Here is a 21,528-nt window from a genome sequence, read left to right as displayed (position 1 = left end):
AGAATTTACGTAAAACTATTGCACTAATCGTAGGTAGGAACAACTCCAAATGTTACAGACAGAAGTTGAAATTAAATAGTTTCGCGTGTCAAGTTGAACGATGCGATTTGATGCATCTATTCAGTTACGGAGGCCACGTCGAACAGGCCCATGGAACTTCAGTCAAACCTTGTACTTAGTCAATACGAATTGATTCCACGCCTTTTCTCCTTATTGTGTTTCAGATTTTTTTGCCATCGGAAGATTTCAGTGAAACAAAAGACGTGACAACTTTTATTCACATGGAAAAGGTATTTTCCCTGTGATGCAACGTCAAGTGAACTGCAATAAATATTCAAACGAAAAATTTGAAGCTTTATCAGTGGGATACTTCCAATTTCGTCCAGCCAGCTCGATCAAGTACCTGTCTGTGGCCCGCCGATACCTCTGCTTGAAGCGGCATTATGCAGTGGAATAGCGCGTATTGCCATAGCATCGACAGACGAGAAATTCCACCGCAGCCTAGCGGACGGAAGTCGGTAGGAAAGGGTTAAACCAGCCGGCGCCTATTCGCCGGAAAGTCGAATCTAAGAAAAATTTTGCTCGTTCAATTCTCCGCTTCAGTTGGGAAAGTTTTTAAACAAACTGTAGCAAATTCGTGGCACCGTCGCACTGATTGCGGCGACGACAATTAAAGTGAAAGCATGGCAAAATGAACCCGGATAATGGAATAGAGCGAGAAGGAATACCGATGCATGTTAAGCAGGAAAACGGCACTCCACTGAGAGATTGAGAATATAATTCCCATACATGTATACAGGGTGAGGACAAAACTTTTCCTGCAATAAATGCTTCCGTGGAAAATCCATGCATGATACGGGATTTTTCTTCTCCAGCACGGGAAGTGCTTTGCCTTCAATTTGTCTGATAATATATATTGCATGGCAGCCAGAACGATTGTTCCGCAACACTTCTGCCGAATAAAAGGAGCGCTCTGAATTATAGTGGGAAACCGCCGTAAGGAGGAAAAAGTGCGACTAGGAAATCGCCACAGGAAATACGTTCACTTAATCTTCCTCGAAAGGACAGAAGCATCCAGTTGGGCATCTTCTGTATGTGTGCATGTGCCAGTGCGTGTAGGTTTTATTGCAGGGCGATATATTTATTGACCATCGTAAATGGAGCATCGGGAGCTGCTGAATACGCGTTTTGTCATGTTCCGTTTCGAGCGATTGGACACACTCGGTTTGGAGAAGAACTTCTGTGCAAAAGATAGTTTCCGTAGTTACTTCCACGCCGATCCGAACACATATCGAAGGGATGTCGATGGCGACTGAAATCTATCAAAAAGTACTATAAATCTCAATTTATAAGGCTTCACCTTTACCGTTACTCGCTTTTAACAGGGGACGCAATCTTTGCAGGATAATTACGGAGCGTCTTGGCGTCTCATTGATTACATTGAACTGGGCCAGATGATAAACTGGAGGATCAATATATTATATTGGATTCTTCATTTGACAGATATTGCCTCAGACTAAATATCTTTGGATTTCAAATAGAGATGTAGAGACAAGTGAAATCGTTGTAGTAGCCTTTAGTTTGAACTTGAATACTGTTCATATACACCACAATGAGCTTATTTTAAACCTTAATGTTTGGTCAACATGGTTCGTTATAAATATAGTTTTGTCAATTGTTGTTAAATATCTTGAGAGCAGCTGTTCTACACAGAAATTAATCCATTACCATAAACTTGGACAACAATTATGAAATCATAAATTTTGCCAATTCATGAATCTGAACTGAAATTACCATCATCTGTTCATAATTTAAGAAAATATTAGTAAAAAACATGGCGGTGCTATTTTTATTTCGCTCAGTATATTATTATCCACTCGAACGGGCATTTCACGACCGCCTTCCACGCTATTCGTTAGTCGCTGGTAGTGGTGCTCAGTTTTGGGGGTAGCGAATAGTAATTTTGGGAGTAGTACAACTAAACATACTGCCCCACACTTAAATTATGAATTCTCTGAAGAAAAAAAAAGAACAATCCTCTACGCCATCAGGGTAAAATTGGTAAACTAACCAATCCCGTACGTGCATCACAGGCACAGACATCAGTCCAGCTAAGATTTCACGGAGAGCGGATACGAGGGACGCACAGTACTGTCGCAACGATGATGTCGATAGCAGTAGTGCAAGCAGAAAGCGTCGCCAGCAGCAGCAGCACTCAAGAGAAATTTCCACACATAGTTCGGACCATCGTTTGGTTGTTTTTAGTGGCGCGTTGTGAAATGAAAGTCGGTTCTTTTCAGGACCAACATTTTATGAGAAGAAAGCATTGATTGCGTCGGTTGCGGTCCGGGACATCGGTGGCTGTACTGGGAATGTATTGGAAAGGCGCATTGTGGATTGAAGAACGATTTTTTCAGATCCACCGTTTTACAGGAGAGAAGGTAGAGCCAAAAACAAATTCTTCAAAGTGCAAATCAACCACATGGCGGCGGCAGAAACTTGGAGTTGGAAGCAGTGAATGCGCTCGGGGGAGGGAGACGCTGAAAAAAAATATTCGAATGGATTACGTCTCAAATCATCAAGTGGCTGACGTTAGCGTCAGTAGCTGTGATGTGGTATTTTCATTGAAAAATTTGATTTTCTACGTGCGTGGTACGAAGACTTCTCGCTTTTGTGAGCGTGAATAGAGCCTTGAAAAGATCCGTTTTGGGAGAAGCTACGCCCTCGTTCTCATTCCCGTTTAGCTGGTGTACTTGACGATGGCTATTGTTCCCTCTGTGTATAATGCTCATCGCCTTCGAATCACGAGCGTGCGTCAGAGGGACACGCTGCGAATCCATTTTTGATGTGTCGACGCGCTCTTCTTATGCTGCTGCTGTGGATTCCGCTAAGGTGCTTGGTGTTTTTCCGCTAAGGTGTTTTTCTGAGCATTGCTGCTGCTGTCCGTAGCGGTCATCGTTGCTGCCGCCTTTTTCACTGATTTTCCACCGTCTTCGGCTTTAGGTGCAACGATGTTTGGTTGTTCGGTGCTTCGTTCCGGTCGTTTTGTCGACTCTGTCGCGAAAACCGGACCTCGGGGTCCCAGAATTCGATAGCAATTAAGACCAATGCCCTACGCCTTCGGTGGCCGCTACCATTGGCATCGGCTCGCTGGCTCCGCCTTTTGTTCGTTCTATGCCAGTGCTTCCGTGCAGAACCAGCGTCAGGGGATTTTTTTCAAAGTGCAAATCATTATCGCCGACAACAGCGCAAGCGCTCGTTGGAAGGATATGCAACGAACATTCATTTGCGTGGATGGCGTATAACGTGTTTCAGTGGTAAATCATCGAGAGTCTGACGTTGAAAAAACGCATTATTGAAAACAAATTTGTTCTTTTCGGAACCAACGTTTTACATAAGATACGATTGAGCCGTAATCTCTTGGTAACAGCAAACATTTTCCGCTAGTAGTAACACAAGCGCAGTTCAGAAGGTGAAGGTGCAAAAATGTATTCGCATGGATGACGTCCTAAGTTATCGAGTGATTGACGTTGGCGTCAGTAGCAGTCAAGTGAAGGTTGCTTACTTTGCGCATTTGAGACAGTGAACCGGTACAGTTGAGCTCATAATAAACAGCACGACGCTTATGTAGCATGACTTCCACTGGAAAAACAGCGGCTGCAATAAGTGGCACAACAGTGCATTCCGCATTTCGAACCTGCCAGCATTTTAGAAAAAAATGGTTTGATTTACAATTTTCTTCCAAGACCCTGATGTTGCTGCTGATTGAAAAGGCGCATTATTTAATCGGTTCTGTCAGGGCCACTATTCTGTACTATAGATTCTGTTTCAAGTAGATGGTATCAGTAACGATCCCATCCGCGTAAACCCTTCCGTTACCAACCCGCATTTTGAAAACACAAATAAAAATCTCTTTGGTGTACCTTCTTTGTCTTTTAACATTTTTTATAGCAACTTTCACCAAAAGAAGCAGAATTTATTCAAGTTTTAAGAGTTTTCTGGAAACTCAGAATTGGTCACTTGGTTCCGGAGTTATTCCGGATTTAAAATGGGTGTTAGCTTTTGGCCATTTCTCAGAACGCATACTTCGGAAATGATTATTTTAGATATTTTGATTGGAAACGGCGCATAAACTATACCAAATATGATCAGGAATTTGATCGGTCCAAAATATGGCCTGTATTCCGGATTCCGGACGTTCCGCCGGAACCTGTTACGGGGTCACTTCACGGAAATAGGCAAATACCATCATGCGGCACATCAAACTTCATGATTTCAAAAGTTATGGCATTATATGGTAGTTTTACACTTCCTGGGTCATATTTGAACCGATTGGAACCGGTAAACGAATTTTCCGAGTACCGATTCAAGGGTAAGTTTTGGAAAATAAATAAACCCCATCATGCGGCACATCAAACTTAATGATTTCAAAAGTTAAGGCATTCTATGATAGTTGTGTACTTCTTGGACCGTATTTGAACCGACTGGAACCGGTAGACAGATTCACCAATTACCGGTTAAAAGGTTAATCTTGAGAAATAAGTAAAAGCCTTGGTGAATAAGTCATATTTGAACCAATTAGTAAATGGATTAACCGAATGCCGATGCAAAGGTCAATCTTGAGAAAAAGGTAAACCCCATCATCAACCCAAACTTCGTGATTTGAATCGTTATGACATTCTATAATAGTTCTGTACTTGCTGGACCGTATTTGGAACCTGTAGACGGATTTATCAAGTACCGGTTCAAGGTTCAACCTTGGGAAATAAGTAAAACCCATCATTCGGCACATCAAACTTTATAATTTCAATGCTTTTGATTTCTATGATAGTAGATAACCTGCCTTGATCATCCTACTGTAGTGCTCCCTACACTCTGCTTCAATAGAATGTTTCGAATTTAGACCAGACACCACCCAGCCGAATACTGACTACGTTAACATAGATAGACCGTTCCCAAGATCCATTTCGTTACCAGTCTTGAAGAACGCGAAGAAATGCTGAAGTCCACCGCATTGGAATTGAAAAATGCTGAATCCGCCAGCTGCACTCCTTGCGGAGTTTCCTAGCATGCCTTTTGGATGGTTGTCGTTGAAAGATCTGCCGTAATCTTCGACAGAACGAGAAATTCCATTTCACGAGAAAACTCAGAAACTCGTTGCCTCAGCTTTGTGTTTGATCTGCAAATTGGATTTGTCCTATTCCTAGGACGTTTAAACGTGGATGTGGATGTTTAAACGTTGGCACATAGATCAAGGCCCGTGCTGGGCAAAAGATATCTGTATCATCTTCCACAAAAAACACTGCTGTTGCTAGCAGCACTGACGATGACGTTGGAACGCCGTATTGCAGCAAAATTATGTGCACATGTTTGGAGCATTAAAATACACGCAAGAATAAACGCGCTGTATTTTTAAATCTAAATCAATTCTATGTTACACGACCGTGTAAAAATAAAGCAGATTTCAGTGAAATTTAAATAAAAAATAAATTTAAATTTACATCACAGATGTGATTACATCAAATACAGCTTATTTTCACATTAAACATTGTTTTACAATTCGTTCAATTTCTAATGTTTTTTCTGTGTGGATTAGACAGATTCTCGGACTGTGGATGTACTTGAACTGGGATTTCGCTGCAACGTAGTTGCGGTATTTGATTTAGCCTGTGCCGGTAACTTCGGTGGGCTACCCTCAGCTCTATCGGTCCTGTCCGAACGAAACAAAGCATAATATGGTGCTTTTACTTGCATTTTCTTCAAACAAAGTGGGAGAAGCACTCGGAAGCTTGATGTCCACGGAGGCAGCAATTACGGCAGGAGTTTGTGTCGACCCGACACAGAGAGAATTGTTGGACATTGATACAGCGGATGGAATTCTGAACAAGTCACGCATCGGCCACCACATGCTTGAACCGCACTATGACTTGTTCGTGTACGAACGTCTTACTCGACATGCCAGCTGACTCTTCCTTGAGATCAGCAGGTTTTGGAAGGTAGCAAACCTAACACTCGAACCCGTTTTTTAAGGAGCTTGTTAGATCCGTGATGGAATCCTGTTCCTTGGTAGCCGACTATTCTTAAAATCCTCGACGTGTGACCGGGTCTTGGCGGGAACCTAGGGTGTTCATCAACAACAAATCCTTGTAGTCCTAGGGTTGAATAAGCTGATCCAAGTTTTGAACGATCCGCTCAAAGCCTGACAGCAAGGACCGAAGCTCTGAGGATAACTTAGCCAGCACGCGTAGTTTGTGCAAAGCTTAGTCGACTGACTCAGACGTTTGCTGACATTATACCGTTTCGATAAAATATTCCACGCCATCTGGTAGTTAGACTTGGTGATGGATCCAGTGGATCAACTAGGCCTACAAATTCCGGAAATTCAGCCACTCGTTGATGTTGCCACTGAAGGTTTGTAGATGTTTAAGTAGTGAAACTCCTCTTTAATCTGGATCTGTAGATACACCTCGTGCTTTGTCTAAGGACCACAGAAGTTCGTTAAAAATGATGTTATATGTGGTATAGGTATTGGGTGAAGATTTTACGGGATCTCAATCAGCTATTTGCTTTACCATCTGGAGCAATAAAGGGTAGCTGGAGGTCGTAGATCACTCGCCCTAGAACGTAGCTAGATCCCCCGGTGCTTTCTCAGGGTTATCCGTGAATCCGTCGGCTTGCCATTTTTGCCGTGTCTCCTGCGAGTGTGACCGCTCGAGGAAGGATATCATAATCAAGAAGTGGGCATTGTTGTGGGTATCCGATAGGGTATACCAGTTGAACCGATGAACCACACTTGAGTGGGACATCAATTGCCGAAGTTTTACCCGTCTCCATGTCTATCGCAGTAGGAGAACAGTTGTTCAGAATAATCAGATGTTCGGCCAGTGAAGTTTCGGCGATGAATCAGTCAAGCATACCGCACGATGCGAGATGGTGAGCGTTGAAAACGCCCAGGAATATAATTGGACCTGTTAGCTGCTCAAACAACTCATTGGCGCGTAAATACGTGCAGCAACGAGAAGCAAGGTGGTGCCTATGGTTGTGAGAGCAACATGTTCGATGGTCTCGACGTCTGTTCACCTCGATTTCCTGTAGAGCGATAACCCAAGGAGATTGCTTTCCACGTGACCGAAATTAATTAGTCATATGTGGTACGTCTGAAGACCCGATACACCCGCAAATATGGTTCATTTATCAAATTTTTTTTCAATGATATTTCTTTCCATTATACTTTCATGAATATGGTGTGAGTTATTTTCTCTCGTCGCGGTTCACTGATGGTTCATTCAACTATAGTATTTGTTGGATCATACATTCTCTAACTATTTCGGTAAGTACCATTCTAAATGGTTTTCCCTGACGTATCACCTCATTGATGACCAGGAGAAAAAATGCTAATAATGGCTTTTGATTATAGTGGATCGCGTACCACCTAGTATAATCGCACATCAGTCCATTTTTTGCTGGACGAAGCATTCGTCTGATTTGTAGCATAATGTAGAAATATTTGGAAACATTTATCCAATTACCGTCAACTGGGGGCAAGATGATCATTGAGGTGAAGATGATCATTTGATGTGTCAGTCAAAAGTGCCAAATTTTTTTATGAAACGGTAGTCAACAATATTCTCCGTTCAAGTAATGTTACCGCTTGGTAGAAATCCGAGTTTTTCGATTATAATCATGAAAATGTATTTTGTGGAAGAAAGAGAGAGATAATCATAAATGACGCTATTTTCGTTTCAAATATTGACTTCGTAGACTTCTTTACGTAGTAAATTCAACATTCATACAAATAACCTAGTGTATTTTGACTAATAGGTCATAATGATTTTAGTAGAGCTGTCTTGATCAACTTCACCCCAAACCAGATTACTCAAAAAATGTGTGATAATTTAATTTATTTTAATAAATGCGAATGCATTTCAGAAAACTAAAGTTGTTGATTATTGCAACGTATAGCAGTACATGTTTTGAAAATATTTGTTTCGATTCAAAATGTAAACACACATTGTTATTGCATGTTTTGTCTTAAAAATGATCATCTTCCCCCCAGTTGACGGTACTTGCAAAAATGTTCGACGGACAGTGTTCATCTTCTTCTTCTTCTTTATTGGCATTACATTAGTGTTCATTAAGCACTTCCACAGTTATTAACTGCGAGGTTTCTAAGTCAAGTTACCATTTCTGCATTCGTATATCATAAGGCTAACACGATGATACTTTTATGCCCAGGGAAGTCGAGGCAATTTCCAATCCGAAAATTGTCTAGACCGGCACCGGGAATCGAACCCAGCCACCCTCAACATGGTCTTGCTTTGTAGCCGCGCATCTTACCTCACGTCTAAGGAGGGCCCCTAAGGAGGGACAGTGTTCATATCATCCGCGAAACAAACAAGTTGACTGGATCTGTTGAAAATCGTACCCCGACCTTTCATCGATGCTTTTATCAGTCTTGTAAGCTTCCTGGGGAACCTGTTTTCGTCCATGTTTTTTCATAGCTCCTTGCGGTCTATACTATCGTTTATCTCCTCAAAATCGTGCGTGTCGAGCAGCCGTCAACGATTGATTACTTCCCGAGAACTCATTCGCTTTTGCTGACAGACGACGAAAGATGATCTATGATATCATTTTGTATGTGGAATTTCGAAATTTCTAACGCTCCAGCTTGTCACTTTTCTTGTAGATGGATCATATCCATCCACTCCGGTAGCTGTTCTGTCTCCCAGATTCTGACTTGCAGTCTATGTATACAAGTGACAGCTTTTCCGAATCCATCTTGATGTGTTCAGCACCGATACCATCCTCATCAGCTGTTTTAAAGTTCTTGAGCTGTAGGATCCTATCCCACACACTCAGTTTTTATTTCTGCAGCTCGGCAAAATCCGCACATTCCGTCAGAAATCAGGGTTGTTAGCTGGGTTTCGGCAAATTATTTGCGGATTTTCAGCAACTTTGACAGATATCTCGGCGAAAAACATGATTACTAAGGGCTCGGCTGCGCAAATCTCGGTAAAAGTTGAACACATTGCTGAGATCCCGGTGAAAAAAAATAAGTGTGTAGACTTTCCCCCAGGATAGGAACTGCTTGGTGTCCGTCGTACGCTGACCTGACGAACTCATCACCCCCGCAGCCTTGACCTCCACTGCCTGTACTCTCAGCGTGATTTAAATGTTTCTCAAAGTGTTGCTTCCACCTTCCGATCACCAAAAGTTTGTCCGTTAAGATGCTCCCATTCTTATCCTTTCATATCTTGCCTAGCTGCACGAAGCCGGGATGCGTTGAGCTACTGATAGAACTGCTGTTTCACCACTATAACAGCTGTTCGTTGCTTATTTTTTGGGCTGGCTTGTAGAGTCTGACTAAAACTCCCTTTCCAAGGATGTAACTTGCAGTAACCTTCTGCGCGACCCGAAATTCGAACTACACACATCACTCCTCCAAAGTCTGAGAAGTTGGTGTTTGATCATTCAAGCCACTTTTTAAATAAATGAGAAGAAACTATCGAATGTGGGCAAACACTCATTTGAAGAAAAAAAAAACAACTAAATTCACCGTGTAGTGATAATGCCTTTCTCGCATTTAGCCAAGACAACAACCTTATATGGTGCCGATCGTTTTCAAATTCAATAGTAATCAACTAGGCTTCGCCATCTGTTGAATGAAACTTGTTGCGAGAAAATCGGTTGATGATTACTATATAAAAAGTTGTCTAATGTTTTTTTTTAGCTTTTGTGCACACACATACACACAGTAGGGTGGCTCAAATTAGTATGGGAAAAACTTTGTTCAATTTTTTTTTATGGGCCGCCCTTTTATTCGGTTCTATTTGATGCCCTGATGCTCTGGACAAAATTTCAGCCAAATCGGTCAACATTTGAGCGGTGCCAAACTCGTTGAAAGTTTATATGCAAAAAAGTATGCAGAAACATCCAAAATCAATGAATTGCAGTTATACGGCACAATTTACGATGAAGAACTATGATGCTCAATCAGATCTTGAAAAATTTAATACAGAACGTTATGCAGAAAACCGCGAGAAGATTGGAGTTTTCCCGTCTAAGTTATTAGCATTTCTCTGAAGTGAGGTTTGAGCAAATTTCGTTTCTTTTACCTTTGAAAAGAAATAAATTCACCCCTACAGCACTCCAGTAAAATGCTAATATCTTTGCCTAATAAACTCTAATCTTCTCGCGGTTTTCAGCATAACATTCTGTATTTAATTCTACAAGAACTGAATAAGTATCATTTATTTATTTATTTATTTATTTATTTATGTTATTGTTACCTCCATCTGACTTATAGTCTTAATGAAGTTTATTAACAGCTATTCACACATGTCTACAAAATAGTCACAGAAACTTACAAAACAGTCAATTACTATAAAAAAAATCTACATATATATTCTACAGCATCTGTTGTTTTCCACGCGACTTCACATTCGCAGCCTTAACTGGTTAGCAAATATAGAAGCTCCCTCATCAAACTCGAAAAACCTAAATGCATCGTTGAAACGCGAAGCCATAAACCTTATTGGATCATGCTGACCATAACGGCTATTACGAGGAGCGAGATACAGGAAATTTCTGCGTCGTAGAGGTCGTTCTGGAACATAAATATACAATTCAGCTAGAATAGCAGGGGCATCGATCCCGCCGGTCAGTATATTTGCAACGAAGACTGCTTGTATCGTGGTCCTCCTTTTCTCCAATGTTTCGATTCCGAGCAGCATGCAGCGATGTTCGTATGGCGGTAGAATGGGTGCATCACGCCACGGCAGATTTCTCAGAGCTATGCGAACGAATTTTCGTTGAACCGCCTCGATTCGTTCGATCCAGCTCCTAGCATGAGGACACCAGACCACCACTGCTGATTCCAAAATTGATCGTACCAATGCGCAGTACAAAGCTTTGAGGCAGAGGGGATCAGTGAATCCATCGGCCATATCATGGTTCTTGATCGTAAATTGTGCCGTCCAACTGCAAATCACTGTTTTTGGATATTTCTGCATACATTTTTCCATATAAACTTCCAACGAGTTTAGCACCGCTCAAACGTTGACCGATTTGGCTGAAATTTTGTCCAGAGCATCAAATAGAACCGAATAAAAGGCCGGCCCATCAAAAAATTTGAAAAAGTGTTTTTTGAGCCACCCTAACACATACACATACACACAAATATACGCACGGACAGACAGACATTTGCTCAGCTCGTCAAGCTGAGTCGATTGGTATATAACACTATGGGTCTCCGATGCTTCTATAAAAAGTTCGTTTTCGTAGTGAAATGATAGCCTTTCGGTACAACTTTGTTTTACGAGAAAGGCAAAAAGGATTCCAAACTCACATTCAACAAGATTTACTCAAAAAAAATACACATATTTCGTATAATCATTAATAGTTGGTAAATTTGACATGGCGTTCTTTTTATTCGAAAAATTAACTCATAGTTTGTTAATGTTTTTATTCCCAGTGCCGCGATGAACTTCAATCATATAAAGTAAATAATGAAGAGAAATATTTTGTATTCCAAAAAAATACAATTGATTACAAATAAATATTCGATGGAACCCTCTTAAACACTAACCTTACATACAATTTACATATGACGCAAATATACATAAATCAATGGTCGGCTCGAGGTCACATAAATAAATTTGGCACTTGGAAGACAAAGTGAAATGACAAAAATCTTTTTCTCAACCATGAATCTAACTCGCAGCCCCATCGGTACGTGTCTGCTAAGGGGGGAAATCTACATTCATAGGAGAGAAGTTGTACTGTTGTGCGGGACAATAGTCAAAGTGTGATGAAGATAAAATCTTACATGAGCGTCCAACGAAAACAGTATTCTAGATAGTGCTGGAGCAGCACACAACCATAAAAAAGGCCTAACAAATTCACCGTTGGTGAACGAAACAACTTTTTGGCGAAATGTTCCAGAATATTCATTGGTGATTGTAATGCAAACATGGGCAAATTGGAAAATTGAATATATCGTGCAACAGGTTTTGTAATAAAAAAAACCATATATTTTAAAACCTGATGGTTAAGTTCAATCAGATAAAACACCTCGATAAGATAACGCAAGACACCCCAATCTGATAGCTTTTGCAAATTGTATTTAAAAAAATATATTTAAAGAATTGTAGCTCTATTCTTTTTATATAAAGAAAATATAATGATAATAATATAAGCTCAAGGCTACTTAGAATCATTTTGATAGAACGAATACGTTTTTTGGTTTCATGCTCTCAGTTCATATAATGCAAAATTAGGCACTCCAACAGCACTTCACCAGTTTATCACAATTTGAAGGCGGTGTTCTTTCTCGCGCCAGTCGTTTATCTATTTGTAATTTATTCATTTCCCTTCACTCCTCGACGGAGAGCAATAAATTTTCATCTTTGCCATTTTCTTTTGTCTCTCTCATTGCAGAATTCAATCAGGCACAATCTATCACTGCACAACCGCTTCATGCGAGTACAAAACGAAGGAACGGGCAAATCGTCGTGGTGGATGCTGAATCCGGACGCGAAGCCTGGAAAATCCGTTCGCCGGAGAGCCGCCTCGATGGAGACGTCCAAGTACGAAAAACGAAGGGGCCGGGCGAAGAAACGGGTGGAAGCGATACGGCAGCAGGCGGCCCTGGGCCTAGCGAGTAAGTTGCATTTTTTCTCCGGTTATTGGAGATATTCTCATCTCACAACAATTTAAACATCTAACATTACAACTGTTGTTACTTGCAGCAAGTGCTCTCAACGATGCCACCCCCTCCCCTAGTAGTAGCGTTAGTGAAAATTTAGACTCGTTTCCTGAAAGTCCGTTACATAGGTAAGTATCTAAGCGAACTTTGTTGAAACCACTTTCCGCGTTTGAATTAGTTTTTTTAAATTTACTAAGCTTTCCATGTGCTCTCGTAGTATATTCACTCTATGAATTTGAATGAGACGTTTTAAAATTATTTGCAGCTCAAATTTGTGGATTCAATTTCTTCCGTTCGTTGCTCGTTTATTATTTATGATTTACGTTTTTATTCCTCATTTCACTATTATCAGTGGTAACTTTCAACTGTCCCCTGACTTTCGGCAACGTGCCTCATCGAATGCAAGTTCTTGCGGTCGGTTAAGTCCAATTCAGTCGATAGTTGGCATCGAGAACACTTGGACCTACCCACCGGATCTGGAGGAGCTGGGGGACAATCCCGACGCAGCTCAAACGGTTGAAACGGAACTCAACGCACAAGGACAGGCTCAACTAGACCAACTGGCCGGATCGCTTGCAGACGACCTCACGCTGCATCAGACTGATTTCTTCAAAGGGTCAGTATCATGGGGCAACTGTTGTGGCTCACTCATAACATCACCGTAAGGCTCAAATCAAAACCTGTCACTAAATGAGCTAAAAGATTCGCGTTGTCAAAATCATAAATATTATTGACCGAACATGTACCTTAGTTTTTTGCCTTTCTCGTATATTAAGTACACGTAAAGGAAAGGCCATACAATCACTTTTTCGCTACTGAAAATTGGCTCGTTCGGCCATTGCTTACCGGAGAAATAAAAAAAAACATGTTTTTTTTCTTGCTTTTCCTCAAAGAGGAAAAAAATGTCAAAAACAATTGCAATGCAATCGCAAATGCAACGCAAATAAATGTGAATTGATGGCAATAATTAAACCTATCTCCCTGAAATGCAATTTAGACCATCCTTAGGTGCTTTCTCATTATATTTCATAATATACGAAAAAGCCATCATGACCGCTAGGCGGATTATTCAGCGTTTTAGAATCGAATCAAAAATTACACATGTATTAAACATTAAAACACAATATTCTTGTAGACAGAAAAAGATTAAAATAAAACGGCAGGTATTACCTTCAGGCTAGTACTCTCTGGATCACAAAATAATATTAAATTTGGGTATTGAGCCTGTGCTGTGAATCGGTTGCTTGCTAGCAGTTCTTGTCGTATCACTATTTTTTTTGTTTTTATGATTATCAATTTGAGGTACATGTAAGTTCGAAGGAATATATGATTATGATGCAGCGATGAGTTGAAAATGGAAATATCTGGTAATGGTCCCATTTGCACTAAACGAAGGTCATATAAGTTCAATTAAATTAGTTAATTCTTTCACTAATGTACTATATTTGTTGATGCATGTAGCTTATTTTATCAAGTATACGCTATCATGTAGTAGCATGTCTATGTAAGGTCCTTCAATTATATTCTTTCGGCATGACATATATAAAAATTATAGAAATAGAACTGGACCAATCTGGCAAGAGGTAGTGAAACTTATTTTACATTCGCATGGAATATCATTATAAAAACACATCGTAACCTTAAGGGTGTTAAAATATCGAGTTTGGTGCATATCAAGTGCGTTCTTGTAATAGAATATCATAGTAGCAATCTGTACCCAAAGCCGACAAATATTTGAAACCTAGCTCAAAATTAGATGAATGATATGCAACAAAAAATATTTTTTGATCCACCCTACTAACCGTAGTACGAGCCAATTAGAATTGTTATTATCAATGTCAATTTTCTCTCCACTGAACATACTACTGGAACAGGTTCAGCCAAACCACGAGTATGCATAACCAACCTCCGCCACCATATCAGCCACCGCAGCCGTACTCCCTACATGCGACGGTGGCGCAACCGTTCGGTTTTCCGCAACAGCAGAACCAGTGTCCCATTCATCGCCTGCAACAGTGCACCTGTATGCTACAAAACAACACCCGCGAGGTAGGATACCACTGTGTGATGTCGTAAAGATATTTTTGGGTTCCCAGAATCTGCGCCGGGATATCGATTCCGTCTGCTTATTTTTCCAGAGCATGTCCCCGTCGTCTGGAACCGGAATGTCTCCCTCGTACCCGCACAGTGAACCATCCCCGGACTATGCCATGCTGGTAGGGGCACGTGTGATACAGCGAACGCCTTCCGCCAGTCCCCCACTTACTCCCAGTACCGTTTGCAATATGGTGACAACGACACCACAAAGTGGTAAGTATCTTATTTACCCTTCCGAACGGTGAATCGGGTTTTAGGTGGGATGTCCAGCAATATTTACATTTTATTTGACCTACCTGGTTTCTTGAACATATTTGCTTCCAAAAATGGGGTGAATGGGTTGACCATTGATTCGGACGTTGACGTGTCACATACGGTACAAATCCAAATTTACTTTATTATGAAAATAAAATCACGATACCATAAAATTTGTCAATACATGAAATCATGCCAATAATGCACGATTGCTGAAACATTATGCATCGCACTGACTGTGCAATGCTCATCGGTAAAAAGAATGCATAATCTGTTACATTTAGATCCTTTAATAAGTCTGAATTACCGAAATATAACGCCCTTGCTACTAAAGACTGTATCGAGAATAACTTCCACTTTCGAAGTGTTACTACTCAGAAGCTCATGAAGGTATTGGATTGTTTAACCCTGCATTAAATGTATTTGGACACATGGCTCTGTAAGAAGAGCATCGAGTCGCGATTAGGGTGGTCTAACCGGTAGTACCGAAACCGGTAATACCGGTATTACCAGCCAATTTTGAGTACCGAAAGTATCGGTATTAGAGACGGAAAAATACCGGTATTTACGGTATTTCATATTTTGCTGTCAATATGAAATATCTCGAAAAGTTTTCAGCTACATATATCAGCGAACATGGATGAACTTTTGCTCTCATCAGCATCATTTCCAAGAGGCCTCGGCCACTGACAGTCTTATGACCACCATCTTCGACGTGCTTTAGAGCTCAACACTTTAGAGTCTGCACTTCCTAAAATCTGTACTTCGTCCAGATCTTCTAACATGCGGCGGGTGCGTCCATTCCAAAAAGCAGTAGCCGGTTAGGATGAAAAGCTCTTTGTTGGTGGACAGACGAAACGCGTCGAGTGATCAAAGTGATAAGGAAGGCCCTTTCAGTGCTGAGGTGGCTTTCGCTTCTCAGAGGTCATCCAAGAAAAGTAAGGCCGTTGGGACCATATAGAGAAAAACACTACGAGTGCCGTGATGTAGGAATGGGCGTTTTTCGGGAAAATATCGATACTGCCGAATCGATGTTTTTATTGTCGAAATATCGATGCCGAAAAATTAAAAGCACGAGCAAAAAAAAAATAGGAAATCGAATTACACATCAAAATTTTGCTGTTTTTAACAGATTGTGTCTATTGTGCTATATTTTTACGTTTGTTATATTAGGGATAATGTCTCGGAACTTAAAAAAATAGAAATTCGGTATCAGCTACAAAAAATCGATACGGTCAAATATCGAACATAAAAAAATCGATACGAAATATCGATAAATCGGAGCAAAATTATCGATTCCGGATAGATCGTATCGGTATCGCCCATTCCTGCCGTGCGTGATGTCATCCAAGAAGCCAGAAGGAAGCAATGTGGGGACTATCTTGACTCCGTCAACTTTGCCCAACCCGGACGAAAGTAATCGCTCGCAGTGCGGAAGACCGCACTGCATCCGACCCTCCGGAAGTTGCCCCGCTTAGCTCGGCAAGTGGCTATTCAGCCGAATTCCAGAGGTTCATCGCCACCAAATCCTCAACAGTAGACAACTTCCGAGTCTCGCCGGACCATTGGAATTTCCCAATCAACCAGCCTTTCTGCGCTGTCGGTCACGATTCGCCGTCGAACAAGAGTAGCGATAAGTCTTCTGGTTCAGACGAAATAGGATACCCAATGATTGATAACCCTCCTCTCCCAACAAAAATCCCCGAACTGGTCAATTAGGCCTGATCAGACCAAATCTTTCTGGACGAGTGGCGGCTCAGGCACGTTACCCCAATGCCCCCCGTTACAGGCACATGATTCCTGATTGAAGGGGGTCGGATCCAACGCATGATGACCGGCATTAGTCTTCCCCCAGTGACCAGATTCCACTGGTACGGAGCGTTGAGTCCTCCATAGGCATTATAAAACACTCCATCGCGAGTCGCTTCAAGAGAGGAAACAACATAGAACTTCTCCGATTTCTAAGCTATTGATCATTATCCATCCATTTGCGGGCAGCAGGGACTATGTCCAAGGGTTTGACGATCCTTCCCCAGGCCATCTGCGAGTTGTGGGTCTTGCCTAGGATGTGGTGGGGTTTGACAGTGGGCCCTGTTAAATTCCTATAAAAAGCTGCATGTATCCGCAAGTAGGCCCCACCAAAGCGACCGTGTGCCGCTCAAAGCGCACAAGCCCAAGTCCTGGTGTTAGGTGGGACGCTAAACAGCCCTGACACGACGGCCCTCCGACGAGACAGGAGGTTTGCGCAGGCCCAATAAGCCGCCTAGAAAACTAATAATTACGAACAATATAAGAGATAATGCGACTCGATATAATTGGCAAAGACCTAGGCGACGAATAAAGGATCACGATTGGAAGCTTGGAACATGGAACTGCAAGTCGCTAGGTTTCGCAGGTTGCGACAGGATGATATACGATGAATTACATCCCCGCCACTTCGACGTCGTGGCGCTGCAGGAAATTTGCTGAACAGGACAGAAAGTTTGGAAAAGCGGGCATCGAGCGGCTACCTTCTACCAAAGCTGTGGCACCCCCAACGAGCTGGGAACCGGCTTCATAGTGCTGGGTAAGATGCGCCAACGCGTTATTGGGTGGTAGCCAATCAACGCAAGGATGTGCAAGCTCAACGTCATCAACACGTCGAAGACGAAGTACATGATAGGAAGAGGTTCAAGAGAAGACAATGTGAGCCACCCACCGCGAGTTTGCATCGGTAGTGACGAAATCGAGGTGGTAGAGGAATTTGTGTACTTGGACTTACTGGTGACTGCCGAAAATGATACCAGCAGAGAAATTCGAAGACGCATAGTGGCTGGAAATCGTACATACTTTGGACTCCGCGAGACGCTCCGATCGAATAGAGTTCACCGCCGTACCAAACTGACAATCTACAAAACGCTCATTAGACCGGTAGTCCTCTACGGACACGAGACCTGGACGATGCTCGTGGAGGACCAACGCGCACTTGGAGTTTTCGAAAGGAAAGTGCTGCTGTGGTGGGGTGCAGATGGCGGACGGTACGTGGAGGAGGCGAATGAACCACGAGTTGCATCAGCTGCTGGGAGAACCATCCATCGTTCACACTGCAAAAATCGGACGACTGCGATGGGCCGGGCACGTAGCCAGAATGTCGGACAGTAACCCGGTGAAAATGGTTCTCGATAACGATCCGACGGGCATAAGAAGGCGAGGTGCGCAGCGGGCAAGGTGGATCGATCAGGTGGAAGATGACTTGCGGACCCTCCGTAGACTGCGTGGTTGGCGATGTGTAGCCATGGACCGAGCTGAATGGAGTAGACTCTTATATACCGCACAGGCCACTTCGGCCTTAGTCTGAATAAATGAATGATCATTATCCAATCAAATCGATACTATTCTTTGCTGACTCCGCTACGCTTCGAAGCGATCTCTCAAGGCTCGGTATATCAATCGGTAACCTTCACTTGGATCCCAAGGCATTGTGCGGTGTCAGGGAGCGGACATTTTGACTGGGATCGATAACCCAGGCAGGCCTTTAGCAGTTCGTTCTCCCTGGCTGACGCCAAAACTTGGAATAAGAGAATCGTCCGTCAGGATTGGTGAAATCGGGGGGGTGTCTTCCAAATCCAATCAGTTACGAAAACACCCTGGAACAATATATCCAGCCCCAAGGATAGATCGTTTCCCTTCTTCGCACCGGCCACACTAAATTTGTGCAAAATTTCAGTTTTAGCCCAAACAGTACTGTTTGTGAAATCTGTGGGATGTTGAACTCCGTCGAACACGTGCTTTGCCGGTGTTCTAAGTAGGATATTCCCCAATATAGTTATGGGATCCTTTCTCGTATACGAGATGCCTTGGCTGATGATATTGTCAACTTATCCGCACTCGGTTGTGTCCTCAAAGGCAGAGAGCTATATCAGCAAATTTAGTCAGGGGTCTCACAGGCACCCCTACACCCACCCCGGAGGAAAACTTGCTTCCTTTGGTATCTTCCAGGTGCTTTAAGACCCACTCCACTCAGTTATCGAACAATAATCGATCTTTCAACTTGTTCATGAACAGCCATGAACAGCATAACAAAACATGATATGGACTTGATTGATATAAAAGAAATAAAAGAATAGGCAGCAATATCAAAAATTTGCAGCGAAATATAATTTAAATATCAAAATAGGCAACATTATCAAAAATTTCCACCGGAAAATAATTCAAATATTAAAATATGCTATCAAGCCTTCTTACGAGTAACATAACTTGATCTCCTCATTATATTTTAGTTCAAAATATTGATATTAGTTTGATATTAGTCTGATATATTATCTCTTATATCAATCATGTTCATATCTCATTTTGCTATCTTATCAAGATTTGATATTATTGAGTTATTTTCGTCTGCTCGGAAGTCGATATTTACTAAGTGCTCAATTTGTCTTTATTTCAACCATAGAAATCTCACTAATCAGGGATCAGGAGACATGGTCATTTATCAGACCGTCTCCATACAGCTCGGTCAATGTTTGCACTTGGTAATCCACGCAGCTTATAGAGGGTCCGCAAATCGTCAACGGTGTCCACCTGCTTAATCCACCTTGCTTTCCGTTAATCTCGCATTCTTGTCCCCATCGGGTCGTTGTCGATGGAGGTGTGCGCCAGCGCCGATATTATTGCAAAATTCGAACAACTTCTTGTGGAAACTCTAGAGATATTCCGTAGAACATTACTTGGAAAATCCCGTGGAAATCCGAAAAACGTTGAACACGCAAAAATCTTTTGGATAATAACCGTTAGGGCCAAACGTTAAATTCAGCAAAATGAAATTCGGCTAGATGACTTTCAGCTTAACGTGTCATTCGGCCAAGTGGCAATTGGCTTTCCGCCCAAATGACCCGTTTTGAACAATTTTTCGTAGAAAAAATTAAACCCAAGAAATTCCAAAAAAATCCTTCAATATTCCGAAAAAATCTGTTGAAATTCCGACAGATCCCCGTAAAAACCTAAAAAATTCATGTAGGATTCCTGAAGAATTTTTCACAGAGGCTTAAAAAAAAGTTTCGTGAAAATTCCAAAGAATTTCATATGGAAACCCTAAAATTCTTAACGTGGAACTTCCGAAGAATTTATATTGTAAATTCTGAATTGTTTAATTAAAATCCAAGAAAAAAAGGTTTGTTGAAATCTATTTTTTAAACAATTTTCCGAACCTTCCAAAAGATTTCCTGTGGATATTCCGCGGAATTTTTCTTGGACGAACCCAATAAAAATATGCCGCGCTGATTCACGCCGATTCACCACCCACAACAAAATTATGAGAGACACCGCAGTTGTCGAGAACCATTTCTACCGGATTACTGGCCGACATTCTGGCTACGTTTCCAGCCCACCGCAGTTGTCCGATTTTCGCGGTGTGAACGTTGGATAGTTCTGCATACAGTTGTTGCAACTCGTGATTCATTCGCCTCCTCCACGTACCGCTCGCCAGGGGGAAGCAGGGACCATGTCCAAGGGCTTGACGACCCCTCCCCAGCTGTCTGTGAGTCAGGGGGTTCTGCCTAGGAGGTGGTGGGGTTAACAAACCTTATCAAGCGACCGTGTGCCGCTTAAAGCATACAAGCCCCTAACCCCGAATCCCAAGGTGTCAGGCGACCCGTGCCGAAGGGATGAATGGCCTGGGGGTGAAACAATTAGCCAGGTCGTTAACGGAGCCTGTGGAGGTTCCACAGAGTGAGGGCTGCTTCGGCGGCAAGCGGGTGGCAGTGGGTGGTACCCACACACCCCCAAGTGGTGCACATGTGGTGCAAGCGAATGGGAGTTGGGGGTATTACTCGTAATACCCCCACAGAGTGAGGGACCGAGTGTATGGGTGAGCACACAAGTAAGTCTCGCATGGTACGCATGGTCGGTAGTGTAAGAATGACTGAAGTCTGGTGAGGCCTGGCAGGAGTGTCGGGGGGCAGATACCTCTGCGGCACCTCAGAAGTAGGGGACACGAAAGTCTCGCTGCGTCTGGCAGGAGTGTCGGGGGGTTGATGCTTCTGCGGCACCTCAGAAATCGGAGACATGTAAGGTAAGTGGTGTCACCCCGTTGCAGGATGGGGAGACCACCACACTGGCTGAGGACTATCTGGGCTTCGAAATGTCAATAGGTGGGTGCTACCTGCAAAGTACTCGTCCTTCAGACCTATTGGCCGTATCAAAGCCCGGGTAGGGGAGTGTTAGGCACGCGTGACGTGCCGGGTGTTCCACGCCCAAACGATGCACAGGAGGTGCACAGAGTGGATAAAAATGGGAGATGGGGGTATTACAACCCTCACGGAGTGAGTGACTGAATGTCAAAGAGAGTGGTGCACAAGTGGTGCAAGCGATTGGGACTGAATGTATGAGCGAGCACACAAGTCAGACTCGCGTGGTACGTATGGTCAGAGTGGCTGCTTAGGCAGTAGTGTGATCCGGCTGTCAGGGGCGGAATGAGTGAAGTCTTGCTAGGCCTG

General features: G+C 42.5%; 1 protein-coding gene across 5 annotated transcripts in view; it reads left to right on the top strand.

The window, feature by feature from the left end:
* LOC134205224 (forkhead box protein O) overlaps positions 1–21,528 on the top strand; it is a 299,216-nt gene that overhangs the window by 217,120 nt on the left and 60,568 nt on the right. For all 5 annotated transcript variants that reach the window (XM_062680288.1, XM_062680287.1, XM_062680286.1 and 2 more), the window contains exons 4-8: positions 12,439–12,661; positions 12,750–12,834; positions 13,059–13,322; positions 14,581–14,755; positions 14,845–15,016. In XM_062680288.1, the coding sequence (XP_062536272.1) occupies positions 12,439–12,661; positions 12,750–12,834; positions 13,059–13,322; positions 14,581–14,755; positions 14,845–15,016 (919 nt within the window). The remainder of the gene's footprint in view (positions 1–12,438; positions 12,662–12,749; positions 12,835–13,058; positions 13,323–14,580; positions 14,756–14,844; positions 15,017–21,528) is intronic.

Source organism: Armigeres subalbatus, chromosome 1 (assembly GCF_024139115.2).
Source record: "Armigeres subalbatus isolate Guangzhou_Male chromosome 1, GZ_Asu_2, whole genome shotgun sequence".
Classification (NCBI taxonomy): Eukaryota; Metazoa; Arthropoda; class Insecta; order Diptera; family Culicidae; genus Armigeres; species Armigeres subalbatus.
Note: the sequence above shows the minus strand (reverse complement) of the source record. Positions and strands in the feature narration are given on the sequence as shown.